At 38.7% G+C, this 18,596-nt stretch overlaps 1 protein-coding gene across 10 annotated transcripts in view; it reads right to left on the reverse strand.

Moving 5' to 3' along the window:
* Positions 1–18,596, reverse strand: part of LOC107600129 (autism susceptibility gene 2 protein-like) — a 336,166-nt gene that overhangs the window by 27,609 nt on the left and 289,961 nt on the right. For all 10 annotated transcript variants that reach the window (XM_016291922.1, XM_016291926.1, XM_016291925.1 and 7 more), the window contains one exon: positions 15,184–15,232. In XM_016291922.1, coding sequence (XP_016147408.1) covers positions 15,184–15,232 — 49 coding nt within the window. The remainder of the gene's footprint in view (positions 1–15,183; positions 15,233–18,596) is intronic.

Consider the following 18,596-nt stretch of genomic DNA (forward strand, 5'->3'; position numbering starts at 1 on the left):
GATTTTATCTTTCATAGTGTGACTTTATGGGAAAAAAAATGATTGATGAAAGAACATGACATGAACACGGGTCAAGTAACAGTCAGACCAATGGTTTGATCAGACTCAGACACTGATAAAATAATATTTTTTTAAAGATTTCATTGTATGGACTTGTTTACCTAAATTCCTGGGATATTTCTGCACAAAAGCTTGCTCTTTTTCACCGAAATCCTTCACAGATGCTTGAAGAGCACTAAGTCCCATTAAAAACCGTACTGGGCATGTTTTATTGTGTTGTTTCTATGACGTCTTCAAAAATTGTAACGCCTGAAAACCACACTGGATGAAATTGAGATTGCATCACAGGTGGAAAGATTGTACAATATTTCTGCCAGCACTGAAGGCAGCACTGGAAAAACGCTTTTCATTTTACTGAAGGGGGAAATTACCCCAAACAAAACATTCACTGTCACTTCACAGTCTTATCATTCAATCTATATCATTCAAGGCTTATTTTTCAGGTAGGCTTGGGACTAGTATGTGCCAAAAAAGCATCAGTATTTAACAGACCAAAAAAAAAAATTAGGAAAACTCTAAAACACCGTTATTTTGAAAGAAGGATGTCTTGGGTCCCTTTCTGAAATGCATCACTTCTGTATGACACTGTTTTAAGAGGAGACATCCGAGTGTTTACAATAGTCAAGCGTGTCCTTTCATGTAGACAGGGGCTAAATTACAGCTCTGAGACCCTCTTGTTTAACTCAGATGGGACTCCTCAGGTGGGTTTGACACTGGGATGAAGACATGGGATAAGGTTGCAGGGAAATATCAGGTTAGCAAACACACTACTTTCAAGCAACTTCAATCATGCAAGAACAGAACTAAACAATTGGGGGAGAGGTATACAATGACTGCCAGTTTAGTTTTTTTTAATGCAGACAGAAAACCTGAGGTAAAATGAATATGACAACAAACTAGGGTCAAACATTTTGCAGACATTTGTAAGAGTACAATGGATTTAAACATGTAGCAGTATAGTCTCATTCACAAATAAACTACTCGTTTGAGCCAGTTCTTTTAATACATCTGCAAAAAACTAGCAAGTTCTGAATCTGATAAACCTGTCACAGCAGTTTATTCATTTTTAGTGGATGTTTGTGTGACACCATACACATTCAAAAAACGTTTTACACACATGAGTACGCTATACTAAACGTATTGTACTTCAGCCTTGTTCAACTGCATCAAAATTTAATATGGTGTCTACACTGACCAGGGTTTATGATGTATGAGCCTGTATGAGCCCAGTCTTTAACCCATCTGTATAGACCTTAAGCAGCACAGTGGGGAGGGAAGTAATAAAGGCAGTCTGAAGGGGCAAGAAAGGTTTTGGAGGTGTGCCAGTAAAACTAATGGAGACAGACCCTCTGTCCTGACCTCCAGCACCACTCAGGGGGACCCGCTCAAACATGCATGTCTCCTCTAATTTCCTGTTACAGCTCTTTTGCACACACACACAAAGAAACAACATACTGCCTTATTATGGTCATATCGTAGTGAAAAGAGCGTAGTCTTACAAGTCTTCAGTCTTCTTGGAATATATTAATTATTTAATATATTTATATTTTATTTCAAGTATTAAAATGCATTTTATTATTTAATATATATCAAATAAAATGTATAATCTTTTAAAAAATTTTATATGTACAATATATATATATATATATGCATTTTATATTATACACATAAAATGTAAATAATGTATGTATTATCGTTCATATATTTCTTTTTAAAACAGATACACACATTTTAAATATTAAAACATATTATTTCTACATAAGTCATATCTATTTTATTTAATATATAATACATGGGTTTTTCTGTGGGTTTTATTTTCTTTCCAAAGTAAATTTTCCTTTAATTTTGGACCATGATTGAAATTTCTTTATAATAACCAAACAAAACAGAACACTTTTAAGGTTTACACATGAAAACAAATGCATGCATCTAGAATCCAGCTTCTTGAATTCATGGTGCACACAAAACACACATTAAACATTTGAGAATTAAAAATGGAGTACATGAGTAAAAGCGTTTTTTAATGTTTAGGCAGGATGCATAATGTTGAGCTTTTCAAAGATTGCTGTCCATGACTATACTAAACGCATACTAAACCCTTTTAAGTAGAGGTCCATCTATGCTGCCTACAGAAGTGTTTAAGTGCAAATTGGCCAGCTAAAAGCCTCCCAGAAGAGGAGCATTTTAAAGCTGGTTTGAAAGGGAGACCCAGGTGGTTCATTCTTGCTGAAGAACCTTTGGGCGATACTAATATTCTCACTGCTCCTGGATCAAATTCAGGCTGTTAGTAAAGAAAAATCCATAGCCTCGGGTAGATAATAAAGCACCTCAGCTGCCCATGTAGATTCCCCAAAACTGCGCTCTGTGTCATGCTTTCAATTTACTTGCAATCATGCATCAAAGGAGAAGACATCCAAAACCATAATCCAACATCCTCTTCAAACCTACAGGGGTTCACACCTGAGCTGAATGTATTTATCTCGGATATCTTGGATTCATATGGAAAAATTTAAGTTTAGGGTGTACAGTCCAACAAAGAACATACGTGTATGAACAGCATGGAGTTCATGTAAATATCAGGGTTATGATATACGCCATTTAGAATTGAATTGAGCATTTTTAAATAAAATAAAATTCATGCATTAAGGTAAAAAAAGAAACAAAAAGCAATTGCAATTCAAAACTGAATGTAATTAAATATTAAAAGTATAAAATTAAGTCATAGCTCATAAATTTGTATTTAGTTTATATTTTGTTTCACTTTAATTAAAAATCCAGTACACTTCTGTACACAAGAAAAAAATTGATTATCATATGTCTACTTCAAATTTCTTTTGAGAGAAGTATTCTTATGTACTGGTCATTATAGAGCACTATAAACACATGCTTTGTCTGTTTCATTCATACTGGAAGCCGGAGGGTGCCCTCTCACAGAAAATCCACATATGCATCACAGAAGTAATAGAACCAATGATGCTCCAGGAAATCCCTAATATGGACAAAGCATCCAGCTATCTGAATTAAAAGATAGAAACGTTTTGAATTATAAAATATTAAGACAATAAACACTTGACTGTGACAATGTATAGTTTATGTGTGTTCTTCTAGCCATCTCAGGCATTTGTATATTAATTATGTATATTTATAATCCATTGCTTATTGACAAAATGGGGGAAAAAAATGAAATAATGACTACTGTACAGTGAGCGCTTAAGAAAACAGACGGCGGAAATGGGAAGGGGAATCAAGCGCATTTGTCAATCCTCCCTGCTTGTTATTTGGGGAATGAACTCGGCGCTCTGATTGTTCGAACTCTTCTTCTTTTGCGGTTGCTTGATTTGAGTACTGTGCGTGCACAGAAGCGTCACCAGGTTTTTGCATATTTTAGGGTGACAAATTGTACCAGCGTACTTTGAGGTTAAAATGCGTATGCGTACAGGTAGGCAGGTTCGAGCGCTTGCGCGTGCCTCAAAAGAGGGCTTACAATGATACAAAGATACATAACAGCTACAAGTGTATGCACTACTTGCTTTATGCAAACACTATATAGGATAAATCACTACACAGGATTTACCCTATTATACTTTATTGACACGAATTGATAGGTGAAACGACAAACAGCCACCCACAAATAGTCTATAAACAAAGCATCAGGCTGTCTTTGAATTCACATGAACAATGGTTAACGTAAAGTTACTTGTTGTCAGGCTACAGAAGAATACCATAATTCCTCCGTTCAATTAGGTTTTCAGGGGAGCCCATGTCTTTTTAAGGGGAGCCGAGGTCCCCCTAGCTCCCCCGTAGTTCGCACCCTGCCCTCCATGCCCCCTCACACCTAAGAGAGGTAGCTAGGTCTACCTCTAAATGGCTCTTCATAGTCGAGATCCACTCCTGAGACCCTCTTATCTGGTCTCTCCCAAGTGAGGCAACACATCAGCAGGGTTCAGCGTCCCACTCTTCCACTGCTCTCCAGCGTGGTGCTAAAATAACAGCCACTCTGGGTCTGAATGGGGCCACTGGAGAGGAAGGCTGTTAAGAGGCCTATCCTGTGCTCGGCGCAAGGGGGAACAGATGCCTGTTTGATTAATAGAAGACCACACAGACCGGGATTTATAAATTTTTTCTTTCCTTCTCTTTTCAATGCCGAGAGCCTCACGCAGAGCGGTATTTGCGCCTTAGCATAGCTCGATTAATGACCGATAAACGGTCAAATCGATTAACGATTAATGACCGTCTGAACATAAAATACGTGATATCTGCACAACTCTGAAGTGCGTCCCTCTGCGGTTTTCTACCATGTGCTGATTTCAGGGCTAATTAGCTTAACCTCACAAACCGTCTCTGAGCTGCAAGACTTCAGCATGATGAATGCAGATGGAATAACGCAACTGCTGAATTACTTGAATGCATGTGTTTGTACTTGGCGTGACATATCTTGAACGTTGAATATATATAGCATTGATGAAGTGCAAATAAGCTACAAAAACTTGAATAACACTTTGTAGCAAGACATACCACAACCACGTTAAAGCGCGTCTAAGTCATTTGAACTCCAACAAGCATGGAAGCGCTTTCATATTGTTCCTGGTCATGGAATTCTGTTCATTTAACCTCCTTCCAGTGCTCGGCTACAGAATTCCAGTCTTTATAAAATCCTTCTGAAATGGTTCCTGAAATGTCAAATCCATTACAAGCATGTTTGCAATATCCATCCAGTCTAGCAGTTCGTCTCTGCCAGTGACTGAACATTATCCAAGCTTCATGTTTGGCCACAAGCAACAACCATCTGGCTTTGCGAGTGAGGATAACAACGTCCTCTGCAAATAGCATTGACTTCAAACGCAGGACACAATGAAACAAAATGCTAAAAATCTCATCCCGGCATCTCCTTTAAATGGGCGATAAAGAGATAAGCGTACATATTTGATATTCAAGGCCTATTCTAGCCTTCCTGATACAAAAAAAATATATTTCTCTCTCACTTAAAAAAAAATGCAGCTACCCTGCAGCTAGACTGATGGTTATCCCAGCCCTAGCGGGAATGATCACACTGGGGATAGTTAAACGAGCTCCAGCAATCAACTCTTGAAAGAAACTGGTCATTAGCTGGCCCACGAGTGCTAAAATTACCCTGCGCAAATGCAGGCAGACTTCTGAAAAGGCCTGACCTCAACTTTACAAGCTCCTCTCCTCGCTGTAGGGCTTCTAGATCATCCCAAGAGCGATGTTCCATCACCGTCTGGTCCCTGGGCGGCCGTGGCACAGGGTAAGGATGGTTTTAACAGGCTTAGACCGGTAGCCTAGGGAAAGCTTTCTGAGAGGCGAAAAGACGCTTACTTGAAGCCTGCCCAACTATGGAACAATGACTTCCCTTACCCCCTTCAGACCTGGCGTCCATTGGAATGGACATTACATATTTCTGTGTCTAAACCAATAAAAAATCTCTGATTTCATTGTTTGAATAAAGCTTATTAATGATTGGTTCCTGATTATCCAATCACAATGGAGAAATTACTTTTAACTTGATCTGAGACAGCTTCAGACATCAGACAAGACAAGCATGGATCTGAAGCTCGAGAGAGGGAGGAGTAAGTGCCTATTTTTCATTAAAAAAATGTTAATTTATGTTCATGCTAGCCTAATACATTTTCTCTCAGCATAATTTTAACAATTTCAAGTGTTAATATTTCAAGTTATTTTGAAAATATTTAATTTCATTAAGTTATAGGACTTTTTCAAAGTTTAATGTCCATCCCAATGGACATCAGGAGTCAAGAGATATTAGCCAGCACTCAGTTAGTTGCAAAGAAACTAACTGAGTTTAGCAAAGAAACAAAATACCTATAAGCATTTCATAGCTAAGCTATGACTTCACAATTGATTTATTTTATGTATATAACCTGTTTTTCACACAATCTTCCATTAGAGTAGACTTCCTTGAACACCTTGTAAATGGAGAGTTATGTTATTATGACTGCTTGTATTCAGGAAATGAGGCAGATGAAAACGAGAGTAAGTGTAGATGTTGAGAATATAGTACAAAGTTTTATGCCTTATATAATCAGTGGCAGCAAAACGTGGAAGACCCAGTATGTCTCCAGAACCACAACCGCATGCCCACAGACTAAGAGTTCAGGATGCAAGGCCTCTACCTGAAGTGCAGTATGATATGGTTGACCACATGCCAAATTATGATGAGAAGACAGAGGCCACCAGATGCAAGAGGCCATACTGCACAGGGAAAACACATGTATTCTGTGACAAATGCAACATCCACCTTTGCTTTGTGCCACACAGAAACTGCTTCAAGGCTGCTCATCGCAAATGAGAGAATATATGGGAATATCCAGCAGATGTATTTTTGTTATTTTCCATTTGTTAGTAATTGTGTGATCTCTTATTAGCTTACAATGTTAAAAGTTAGCAATGCGTTTGGAAGTTCCATGATAACTGAATGAAAAACTGATTTATTGGGGTTACATTGCCCACAATCATCCAACCCATTCAATCCGCAAACCTCCTATGTTAAAAACATGGCCTTTTTTAATCTAAGATTTCATGGCATTTTACGTTCATTTAGTCGTGGCGTCCATTGTAATGGACATGAAAAAATACCAATAAAAACATGTTATCAAAAATGTTTTTCCCCCTTTATTTCTATGCTGGAAGGGAGTAAAAATCAACTGGGAAATTGTATTTTGCTCAGCAGAAAAAAATCAGGTCTGAAGGGGGTGTGGATAAAGCACGGATGCCTGTTCCTCAGCTTTCTACACAAGAATCAAATGTTATTATTTAATGACTGAGGTCTTAAAAATCTTGTGAAAACCTATCCAATTAAGGTTTGTGTTAAGATTTATGTGCATTATGACGGTATTTTCATAACCACATTTTCCCTAAAAAGTCTAATTACCATAATACAGCTGGATGTTTTACCAGTTATTCTCAATGGGGATTCTCATTGGTGTAATTAAATGATTTAATGCTCTAAATAAGTATAAATTAAAGGAAGTACAACAAATACTATGATGAGCATAAAACTATGATGAAAAAATACATACACACAGTTTCCTATGCTTAACAAAATTTATTTGATCAAAAATACACTAAAAACTATTATATTTTAACTATTCTATTCTAAAAAACTTTTCTATTTTAATGTTGTTATATATATATATATATATATATATATATATATATATACATATACATACACACACACAACACACACACACTTGAATCATATATATTTTAAATAAATTTAAATAATATATATTTAATATATTTTATTTGTTTTAAATTTTATAAAATAAATTTTTCCAAACTTTTATTTCTTTTATTTATTTATTTTGCATTAGTATGCATATGGGGTACTTGACTTACAAAAAATAATTTCATAATGCAACAATTTTGCTTTGATTTTTGGGGTAAAATACGACTCAGGAATGTTTTTGCATACTAGTGAAAACTCTAGACACTGTTCACTTTCTGCAAAGCTCTCAGTCAAGTTAGTTATATTGGCATTTGAAAGGTTATGTTTCATCAATTATGGTTTAGAATCTCTGCAAATGAAAGCTACAATAATATCAATACCCCATGCACAGTCAACTTAAATGCACAGCAACTGATATAGAATTTCAGCAAATGGCCAGACATCAACAAAATCAATACACCATGTGCGGTCGCTTGACCAAATTAAAACAAAATGAAAAGGGAAACGAACATGTTGAGATGTAATATTATTTTCTGAAATGCGTTAAGAAAAACAACTCCCGCCAGTTAAGATAATAGTTACGGGCATGGCTCTAGTGCCTCTTCATATAAATATAACATGACAACAGAATAATAATTTAAAACATCATAAATATTGAAAGGAAATTAAAATAATTTATGGAATAGGTTGGTCGACAGGGTCTGTTTTTCTGTTTGCGCAGAGCAAAACGACGGGCGGAGAGGAAGAGGAAGATAGCTTTAGTAATTGCTTTTTCTACCCCCGAAGCAGCTTCCTGCCTTTTATCAAAAAGGCAATCTCTGTCAGTAATGGCTCAATTAATAATTAAACACATGTTTTATCTCCTCCACGCTCCCGCTATTTATTTTCATCTTCCTGACAGGCAGAACTACACAAACAGGGTTAGTGCTATCAATAAAGAGGAACAATTCATAACACTCTCTTTCCAGAAATAAAAAAAGAAAAACACACACAAGCCAGCTACCACAATAAACGGTCATATGCTCCAAGATGGTGGGGATAAATAATAAAAGTTGGAAATAATAAAGAGATATGAAAGCCATTCTTCCATTCGAGCTGAAGTTGCAGTTCTGTTTCAGAGCCAAGTGGGACCCAACGACATTTATGAAACACTCCGACTCGAAGATAAATTTTCCCTTGTCGAAAACGTTCAAATAGAATATAGATACAAAACCATAAGAGTGTGGGAGTCTGATATTCCTGCAAAGTCATTTACATGCTTTAAATATTGGTCAGACAGTCAGGTCTCTTCCCGTCTAACAAGCCATTCTTGGACAGAATAAGTCGCAATACAGACCAGACCTTTGACTAAATGGAAATATGCATGTAAACCAATAGCTAAAGAGGCGGATGAGGGAAAACAGCATTGAACAATCACCCAAACAAAGGACAAACGTTCTGTGTTTATTAATATCAGACAGCCGGTCTCTTTCTGTCTAACAAGCCATTCTTGGACAGAATAAGTCGCAATATAGACCAGACCTTTGACTAAATGGAAATACGCATATAAACCAATAGCTAAAGAGGCGGAGGAGGGAAAATAACACTGAACAATCACCCAAACAAAGGACAAGCGTTCTGTGTTTATTAATATCAAATGACAAGTAGGGCTAAATGACTATCTGGCACCACAATAAGAGCTCGGACAAAACAGCTGTCAAATGTTTACATGCAATAACAGCTGGACAGGGTTTATCAAACAAACATAAATCCAATTCCACCCGTACAGGCTACAGAAACCCTCGCAATGACTGGTGGGTTTAATATTAGCTGAAATATACTGACATATTCATCTTGAAATATACGGCTGCCCATGTCCGTACACTCTCGCTGGTCCATCCCCATCCATGACTCCACGATCTCGGTGCTTCCATGATCCAACAGCTGTAAAGCTGATCAGCTGGTCAAGAGGTCAACTTCTATTCATTATTTAATGAGCAAGAGGCCACAAACACTGGAGCGCTAAGGTTAGCAATACATCAGCATTAACCTTGGTGGAGGAGAAGAGCAGCATATAAACACACCGATCCCCCCCCCCCCCAATCCCTTGACCCCTACTGGCCTCCACTCATTTTTCCCTCCCTCTATTTTTTGCCAATGCAGGAGGGGAGAAAAGCGAGTGCATTTTATATTCTGAAAGGCTGAGGGGAAGACGTGTGTGTAGGGGGGCTCCTCCGCTGAGGCGGAGCAGGGAGCAGACATTTATTGACATGCAGCAAATAGCGGGTAGGAACAAAGGCCACTCAACAGCTATTGAATCGTGGGCCTGCAGACAGAGTGCTTGATTAGCGATTCGACACGGAGACCCTGAGCTGTGTAGCATATAATGAGTGCTTAGAGAGCGACCCTGCGGCTCCCTGGGGACGGCAGTGGAGGGGAAGCAGGGAGGGGGAATAGCATCCATCCTCTGCGGAATTGATTCGGCCAAATGCTATCAAGAAAAACCAGAGCATAACGTGTGACGACCAGATGTGGCTTTTAATCTGGAATTACATACATTACGATAACGGTATGGACTGTAAATATTATTCATAATAAATTAGCTGGGTCAATTTGTTTTCATGAGTTGGCGCGCAGCCAGATTTTTGCAACGGTGGATTAACAGCGAAAACCGTACGACCGAGGCACGTTATCAATTTGATCTTGTGCGGTTGTGGCAATGGCTGTTACCCCCCTCCTTTTTTGTTGCTTTCTCACTCTCTTTCTTTCTTTGTTCTACAGTCTTAATCCACTATGTGTGGGCCGGTAAGTTTAATGGAAACAATTTATTAAGTCTGGCTTAAAATGCCATCTGCTGTTAAGCCTTCCAAAGCCGCTAAGCTCTCAGTTTGGCCCGAAGCTGGCAGTGCTTCTCGCGTACAGTAATACGCTGTTTAAAATGAGCACAACGGGTCAAAATTAATCAGGATTAGCAAACCAGAAATCCACTTCACAAATGGCTTTCCACTACAATCTTCTTTCGCTATCCCAGCATGCCCCGGGTTTGCCTGACAGACCTCACACACAAAATGGCTGCGTCACCGCTTCACTGATGGGTAAAATGAAGAGAAAGAGACCACCCCCCCAACTAAGCTTAGAGTCTCTAACCTTATTGTGGAGCTGGCAGATGCTGCACACTGTTCTAAAACCAACAATCGTCTTATATAGCTGCATTAGCTGTACTGTAGCTCCACACATGGAGTAAACAACGAATGTAAAACAAAGCTATACTTCATACGTGACATACAGACCAAACAATAGACAGATCATTAAAACCATAGATAGAAAAACAAATACTGTGTCAACCGTTTCCATAATGATAGTGTGAACAACAGCAAGAATGACAGGTAGGTAGATAGACAGATAGATCCAGAATGATAGCTGGATAGAACGATGAGTTGCGGGCATGAATTTGCTATGCCTTCATTCCGGGCAAGAAAAACCTGGCTCTGGTAGATGGAGAGCAAGCCTCTTACAATGTTACAAAAAGCACAGCGACCGCGGTAATTATACAAGCACACAGAGTAAAACTAAACAGCTGTTAAGCTGATACGAACTTGTATGTCACCACAGTACTTGACTGAGGCCACGAAATCAATCAAATCAAGCACCGGCGTGCACGAAAGCTGTTTACAGAAACAAAGACACATGCATATTTGTGTAAGCAGCACCACATGCATGCAGTGGTATTTTCCTGTAATGCAATTCTCCAACGCAAGATGTGAGCCAAGTGAGTGATCAGTCTGCCAGAAGTTCTCCAGGGCAGACCAATTTGGGGATCAGAGCTGAGTGAGCTTTAGATTGGTCTCGGTGGACGTACTGTAATGGGACACATATGTTCCTATACCCCCAAAATCTAGAATACGCTTAACCAGACGCCCTACACTTCTTAAACTTCAGCAGTTCTGGAACACAGAGCCAAAGGTTTCCAGGTGGGACCTAAAAGAGACCAAACTAGAACTACAGTGAAATTACTGGATACAAAGTTATGATGACTGAACTTAAAGAGTCATGCAACTTCTTGGACATGAACTCTTTCCCTGCCAGCATTTAAAAAAAAAAGTTGCCAGTCATTAGTGGTTGACCGATATTGTTTTTTTGACAGCCGATGCCGATATCTTGGAAAGCAGGGTGGCCGATATAAAGCCGATATAATTGTATTTATTTTAATTAATATTTAAGAAATTTGAAATCATTTGAAAATTGATTAAAAAATAAATGTTAAGTAAAGGGGTCATATGATGCGATTTAAATTGTTCCTTTCTCTTTGGAGTGTTACAAGCTCTTGGTGCATAAAGAAAATCTGTAAAGTTGCAAAGACTAAAGTCTCAAATCCAAAGAGATATTCTTTATAAAAGTTAAGAGTTAACCACGCCTACCTAAAACGGCTCGTTCTAACACGCCCCCACATATCTATGTCACTATGTGGGAAGATTTGCATAACGCCGCCCAAATGTTCACGCAAAGAAAGAAAGTGCTGTGGATCGCCGGATCGGCTTACACCGTGGATGAAGCGGAGTCCAGTCCGGGGTCGTCACATGTGGTTGCCGCTCCTTCGTCGAATCCGCCGGTCGCGCCGTTCTCAAGCCCGTGCCTCTGCTCACTCTAGCCCGGCCTCAGCTCACGCTAGGCCACCGGGTGTTTCATTGTGAAAGCGAAACTACTTTGTTTGGTCTTCCAAAAGAGGACATGACTTCAAATCAGTGGTTAAGATGTATTTACAACACTGTTCCAGAAATGATCCTGGAAGAGTAGACTACAATTTCAGCAGTTCTGACGCACAGTCTGTAAGTACGTTTTCATTTAAAGGATTTGCCACTGATGATTCAAACGCGAGTTTTGGGCAGTGTAGAGTTGTGTTTGTAGTTTGTCATTTCTCCGATCACAAATGCAGACATGGCTTTATGTGTACGCGGCGCGATGCAACGAAACGTGTAAAAAGGCAGTATAAGTCATTATAATCAGTAATTATGTCCCCACTGGATGCAACAAATGCCTCGTTTGTAATGGGTTTTCATGTTTTTTGTTTCGTCGCTCCGGCCGGGACACGGCATCAACAGTATGGTGAGGGGCGTAGCATTTCCATCACACTCTTGCGGTATTTGGCCAATCACAACGCACTGGATAGCTGGCCAATCACAGCACACCTCGCTTTGTAAAAATCGACGCGTTTCAAAAAGACGGGGCATAGAGGAGAAACAATAATGTACAGTATGTGGAAAATAATGTTTTTTTTTTTACTTTAAACCGCATAAACACATTTCATTACACCAAATACACAAAATAATGTTCTTTTAGCAGCATCATATGACCCCTTCAAATAAACATACTTTAGATGACAAAGTATTTTTCACAAATAAATGAATATTTAATAAAACATATAATAAAAAAAGAAGAAAAAAAAAAGAAAGAAGTAAACACTGTAACCAACAAGGCACTCAGTATTCTGGGAAGTTTGTGTGCATTGGGAATCATATTTTTTCAAATAAAGCCAAGGTAACACTCATTTTACATACAGCATACAGTGGAAATGACATGAATATGGCAGTGGGCAAATGCATAAAGTGCAGCATAATTTAAAATCACGAGTATAAAGTTTGTCGATCACACGTCTCCAGTGAAGCTGAACTCTACACCTGTCCGCATTCAATTCATACGGACCGACCGTCACGCAGAGGACATGCGATCATGCAGGTCAGATGCACACTTGTCAAGATCTCACAACTGGATCCGACTAAGTTAGCAAGGTTTGTGAAATTAAGTGTTAATTAGTCATTCAAAGATTTGTTTAAATTATATAAATGCATATTTGCTGAATGCTGACGTTTGCCTTTCTATTACTAATAATATTAAAGCAATCGTTATAATCGTATACTTTTTTGTATGGATTTTAATTCCTTTGTTTAACAGTTCTATCGGATTATTAGACAGACTTCTATCCGTATTAGACAGAACTGTTAACGACGACGGCGAACAAGAGGGAGAATGTGAGCATTGTGTGCTCAGGCTCTGCCGCTCTCAGCGCCGTCAAAATAAAAGTCTGGCACGCCATCAAAATAAAAGTCCCACCTCGATCGCATCAACCAAACAGGAAAACGTATCGGTCGATGCCGACATTTAAAATATGCCAAATATCGGCCGATATATCGGTCGACCACTACCAGTCATTGCGAGAATTTTTTATCATTTTCACAAAATTTCCATGGCCCCAGATTCTGTCAATGGCAGAGAAAATAGTTAAAGTTTAAGAAATCCAAACTGGAACTGTTATGGAACTAAACATATCAAAAGTACATATCAAACATATAACATATCTAACATATCAAAAGAACTTTCACGAAACTTAATGGATATCAATGTTACAAAATCTAAACTGGAACTGGATATCAAAGATTACAACCTCATAAATGAAACTATCGTCAAACATCATAGATTTCAAAGGTCACACATCCTTACAAGATCCGTAATCTCTACAGATTGGACGTCAAATTGCTAGTCTGATAATGTTTATTCCCTGCAGTCCTAAATCACTTAATCCACATATTTCTACTCTTGGTTTACACTTTTCTAATCCTAATCCGGCACTTCTTACTACTTTCTGCTTTCCCTGTATCATCTCCGTGATCCCTGGGGAGTGTGTTTGCATGACACACATTAGCAGGATTTTAAGAAAGATACAGTTTTTCTCGCCATCAGCCGAAACACAGATTAGGGTGTCTGTAATATCAGCAACAACAAGCTCTTCTGTTGCCATCATAAGAGCTCAAACCATATGCTTTGATCTACTTTTAAACATGTCAGCTGTTGCACAAGACTTTTCCTACGGTTATGTCTGGAAGTCATCCACAGACCAGACGTGCAAAAAAAAGGACTTTAATTTGGACCCCGACAGCAGTCACAAGTTTTACTCTTCCTCTGAGCTCGACTTGTCTCTTCTCACTTCCTCTTTTCTCCATTTTCAGAGAGAGGGGTCAAAGGCTCTCCAAAGGATTCATGCCGGGCATCACAAGTGTGGCATTAAACTAGACAGCTCCTTTGCACTGTGTAAAAAACAGAATTTGTTTCACAACTTAGTTCCCCTACAAAACATGGATGTGAACCAACTAAAAAAAACTTCTAGGGCCGACTTTTACTACTACTGGAAACAGTAAAAAGTAGCTCAGATCCGCATTAAAAGCAGCCACTTGAAAACAAGTCAAAAATACAAAACACCATCTCACCATTTTACAATCTCATAGAAGTTTAACAGGTTTTTAGCAGGATTACAGTGCATCTGAGATTTGCTGTCTGGCATTGAGGTCTAGAGATGTAAACCCACCCACCCAAAATTAACAACCCCTTCTGATGAGTCGGACGTCCCTCGACTTCCTGCAACCATATTTAGAACTATGTACTTCCACACATGTGCAACTTAACAAATGTAGCATTTGAAGGGAACCTGGAAAATATGGATATCTCTTTGGCTCCCAAGGCCAAAAACCCTTCAACATTTATGAAAAAAATTAGAAAAAGAGAACGGCACCATTCCGACAAGAGGAATGTTACTCTTGTGGATGGAGTATGGATCTGAAAATGAGCTCCTAGTGGCCTTTGGGAGCATATTGCTTTGGTGGGAAAACATTAACTTCAACATCAAAAACATAGCCTATCAGCCAAACTGCTGCCTGAACAAGAAGAGAGCTTCCTTGAATTAAAAAGTAAAGAAACAAGTGTTTAGTTGCATGAGTTTTGCTACAGTATGTATTATTAAAGTAACTTGAATATTGAACTGACAACCCTGGGTTTTCAAAACCAGTTTATGTTTACCAGTTTAATCACGTCTAAAACATCCAATGCAGGAAAAATGACACGTGAAACACTTACATAGCACCCAAAATATATTTTCATGCTCTTACCTTTAGGTGCAGTAGGCGAGAACAGCTTCTCTGATCCTACATCAGATGCCTGCAAAACAGAAATGAAACAATTAGACCATGTTCAAGTAAAGTTCCTTTTTAACTGTTCTTGTCCTCCCCTTTTTAAGGGGAAAGACAACAACACTGGGGAACACTGTTGTGCCAGCCTAAAGATGTCTACCAATAAACAAAGGACAGAGAAAGAAGAAAAACTGGAGGATAATGAGGTAAAAAGCCAATAGACAAATAAAACACTGTGCAAATGTTTAAGTGGAGCCAAGTTGCGCAATTTTCCACATCCCTACTCTTAATGATCTAATAAAAGAACACTGACGGATGGTGACATCACAAATCCTACCCGCAGATTAGAATAGGAAAAAGGTAATCTCCCTACAAAGTGACTTAAGTGCTATGTAGACTAAACATAAGTGTGCTTTCCTTCCCCTCCATGTACCAGAGTGTGTAGTTTCTGGCAAGAAGCAAGAAAAAGAAAACACGCCATGCTCTAACAAAAACACACAGTCACTGACAGACAGGACGTGGGGCTCTTAACGAAGAGAAAGAACGCTAACATTTTTCACACACTATACACAAGAGCGGTAAAGAATGCTGGCATACACATTCCAGCTTTTTCTTAGAATAAAACAGTCTATCAATTAAAAACACACACTACGCATTTAACTTAGCAAGAGAGAGCAGGCAGTCATGTGTTTAAATATCTGCTTATTCTGAGCTTCTTTTGGCATATGGTATATGGTTATCTATATTATTATGCCTGTTATCAAATGCAGTAGTATATGCTAAAAGACAAGCAATAAGAAAATAACATTGCTGTTGAAAAGATTAATTTGATCATGTCACCGTTTCATTTTTAGGCATAGAACCTTCTGCAGCACGTTTTGATAAAAATGGACCACAGTTTGTCTATGTGAATCTTGTGTAGACCAAGTTTCTAGCTCAATTAATAACTTGTTCTTTAAAATGTGTACTTTGTCTAATATGCAAAACCTCCTGTTAGACCAGACCCACGGCATGGCATAATTTCTGAGACCTCCGCTGACGTAAATCCTGGACTACATTAATAAGGACCTCTATTTCAGCCCCATAATTCACTATGTCAGGGGACTAATTTTCGCCTGTGTCTGAACGCTGGAACACTTTAGCTCACACACCCGTAGGATTACATGAAAGAAAAGAGGTTCAGATGAAACTGGGGACGTAGCATATGTATAAGCCTCGGGTTTGGGCAAAGACTGTTGTCAACAATCATTCGGCGTGTGCCTTTAATGTTGAAAAGAAACTTTCAATACAATGATCTGGTTATGAAAGGTATTCTTATGAGAGCTTAAAACAAGAAAAGAACTGCCAGACTGTTAAAAAAAAGAACGAGATTTATGGTGGCTGCATTTCACTGTTTGTATTTTTTGCCAGTAAGCTGTTCTTCCGAGCAGCCTTTATACTGTGTCCCTACAGGCCAGAGGTCAAAGGTCACTCATAACAAATTCTTTGCACTCTTACAAAGCAGGGGGGTCGAGAGGTGATTAAAGTACAGAGTGATCAAAATGAGCAAGAAAGGAGAAAGAGCGAGAGAGAGAAAAAACAAAGCAAAGACCCTGCCAGCTGAAGGAAGCAGAGGGGCTATAACCATTTCAAAACGGAGGAAATTGAAGCCACATTGCTGGGAGCCAAACAGCGTTGGCGGGGCCGCAGGAGGCCTGACCCGAGAGGACGTGTGATACTGGATCTGGAGGCAGAGAGGCCAGGCCTGGGACTCTTGAGATACCAAAACAGTCCTCAGTTCACTTCTCCCATTGCACTTATAAACTACAGGCTATGATGCAGCCTCCTCTGGAGCACGACCCAACTCTCATAGGAGCCACAGAGGAAAACAGAGAGATGGACGGCCAGAGGAGAAGGTAGGGAGGGAGTGAGAAAAATAAAAAGGTCATGGCCATGTGTTGAGAGACCTGCTGCCTACAGTTGTAAAGTGCCACTGGAAGAAAGAACGAGAAAGGACAGACAGGGAGGGGAGGTCGGATTCATTGCACCAAAACGGTGCTAAGCCATAAAAATAAACAATCACAGCAGTCAGAGTTCAAACTACAACAGACATCTAAACATTTTATACTGCTTCTTCTAATGCTCCACAAGAAGACTGAATTTATAAAGCCAAAAGAATGAAAGCAATTGACATGAAATTCCTTTGTGAAGTATTCTGCAGTGTGACATGCAACTGTTTTTTTATGACTTCAGTCACCGAGAGAGTTATGTAGCCAAAAAGATCATTAAAAAGCAGATTTCAACCTGTAATCTAATTATAGATTAAACATCAAAATCAATATGCAGGTGCAAAAGGTAAAATATTTGGCTTTGGTGAGGGAAATTGCATCAAATTTCACCAATATTTAGATTTGACTGTAAATCAAAAAAAAAAAAAACTGGTAAAACCATGGAATTAATATGGTATTCCTATGTGCATTACTATTCAAAAGTAGTGGGTTGGTAAGATTATTTAAATTTTTTATATATAATTTTATATCTAATATATTCATATAATAATATATTTTTAAAAAGTAATTTACGTGATGCAAAGCTGAATTTTTACCATTTAAATTTAGTCATTACTTCAGTCTTCAGTGTCACATGATCCTTCAGAAATCATCAATATACTGATTTGGTTCTCAATAAATATTTCTGATTATCCATGTTGAATAGAGTTATGTTGCTTAATATTTTTGTGGAAACAGCAGGATTCTTTAGTTCATAAGAAGATCATTTATATGGAATAGAAATCTTTTGTAACATTATAATCATAATTGTTACATTTGATGAATTTGTCATTGCTGTTTAATAACCAAATTTCTGAATGGCAGTGTATTTGGTATTATTACACAGTACAAATAATACCATGGTATTGCCATTACAATATTGACCATGGTAGACCCAAGCTGCATCTTAATAATAAAAAAAAAGTAATAATTGAATAAGTCCACTCAATGAATATAAACAAAATTCAATACTGTATAAACAATCCCACTGAAATACATGATAGAACCAGTAATATAACAAAAGTCGACTGATCTGTTTCCTCCCCTGCTCCTCCTCCTCACACGCCTCTGTTCACCTCTGACACCCTGTGAGTTCAGTGCCAGGAGAGGGTGGCACAGTGGAGCCACTGGAGGCTTCAGAGAGGAAGGTGTGGCACACTGCTGCGATGTCACGCTGCCATTGGCAGGCAGGCCGGCCAGATGGCATCAATTATCAGAGAGAGAAAAAGGGAGTCAGCCTGGCCTGAAGAGGGCTGCTACACAGTCCTCTGATTAACCTGACAACAACAGAATGACCTCTACAACAGATTTTAGTATGTGGATCATGCCTGTGTTTTATCTTTGTCACAATAAACTCCTCCTCAT

This window comes from Sinocyclocheilus grahami, unplaced genomic scaffold (assembly GCF_001515645.1).
Source record: "Sinocyclocheilus grahami isolate Dianchi unplaced genomic scaffold, SAMN03320097.WGS_v1.1 scaffold278.1, whole genome shotgun sequence".
In the NCBI taxonomy this organism is placed as follows: Eukaryota; Metazoa; Chordata; class Actinopteri; order Cypriniformes; family Cyprinidae; genus Sinocyclocheilus; species Sinocyclocheilus grahami.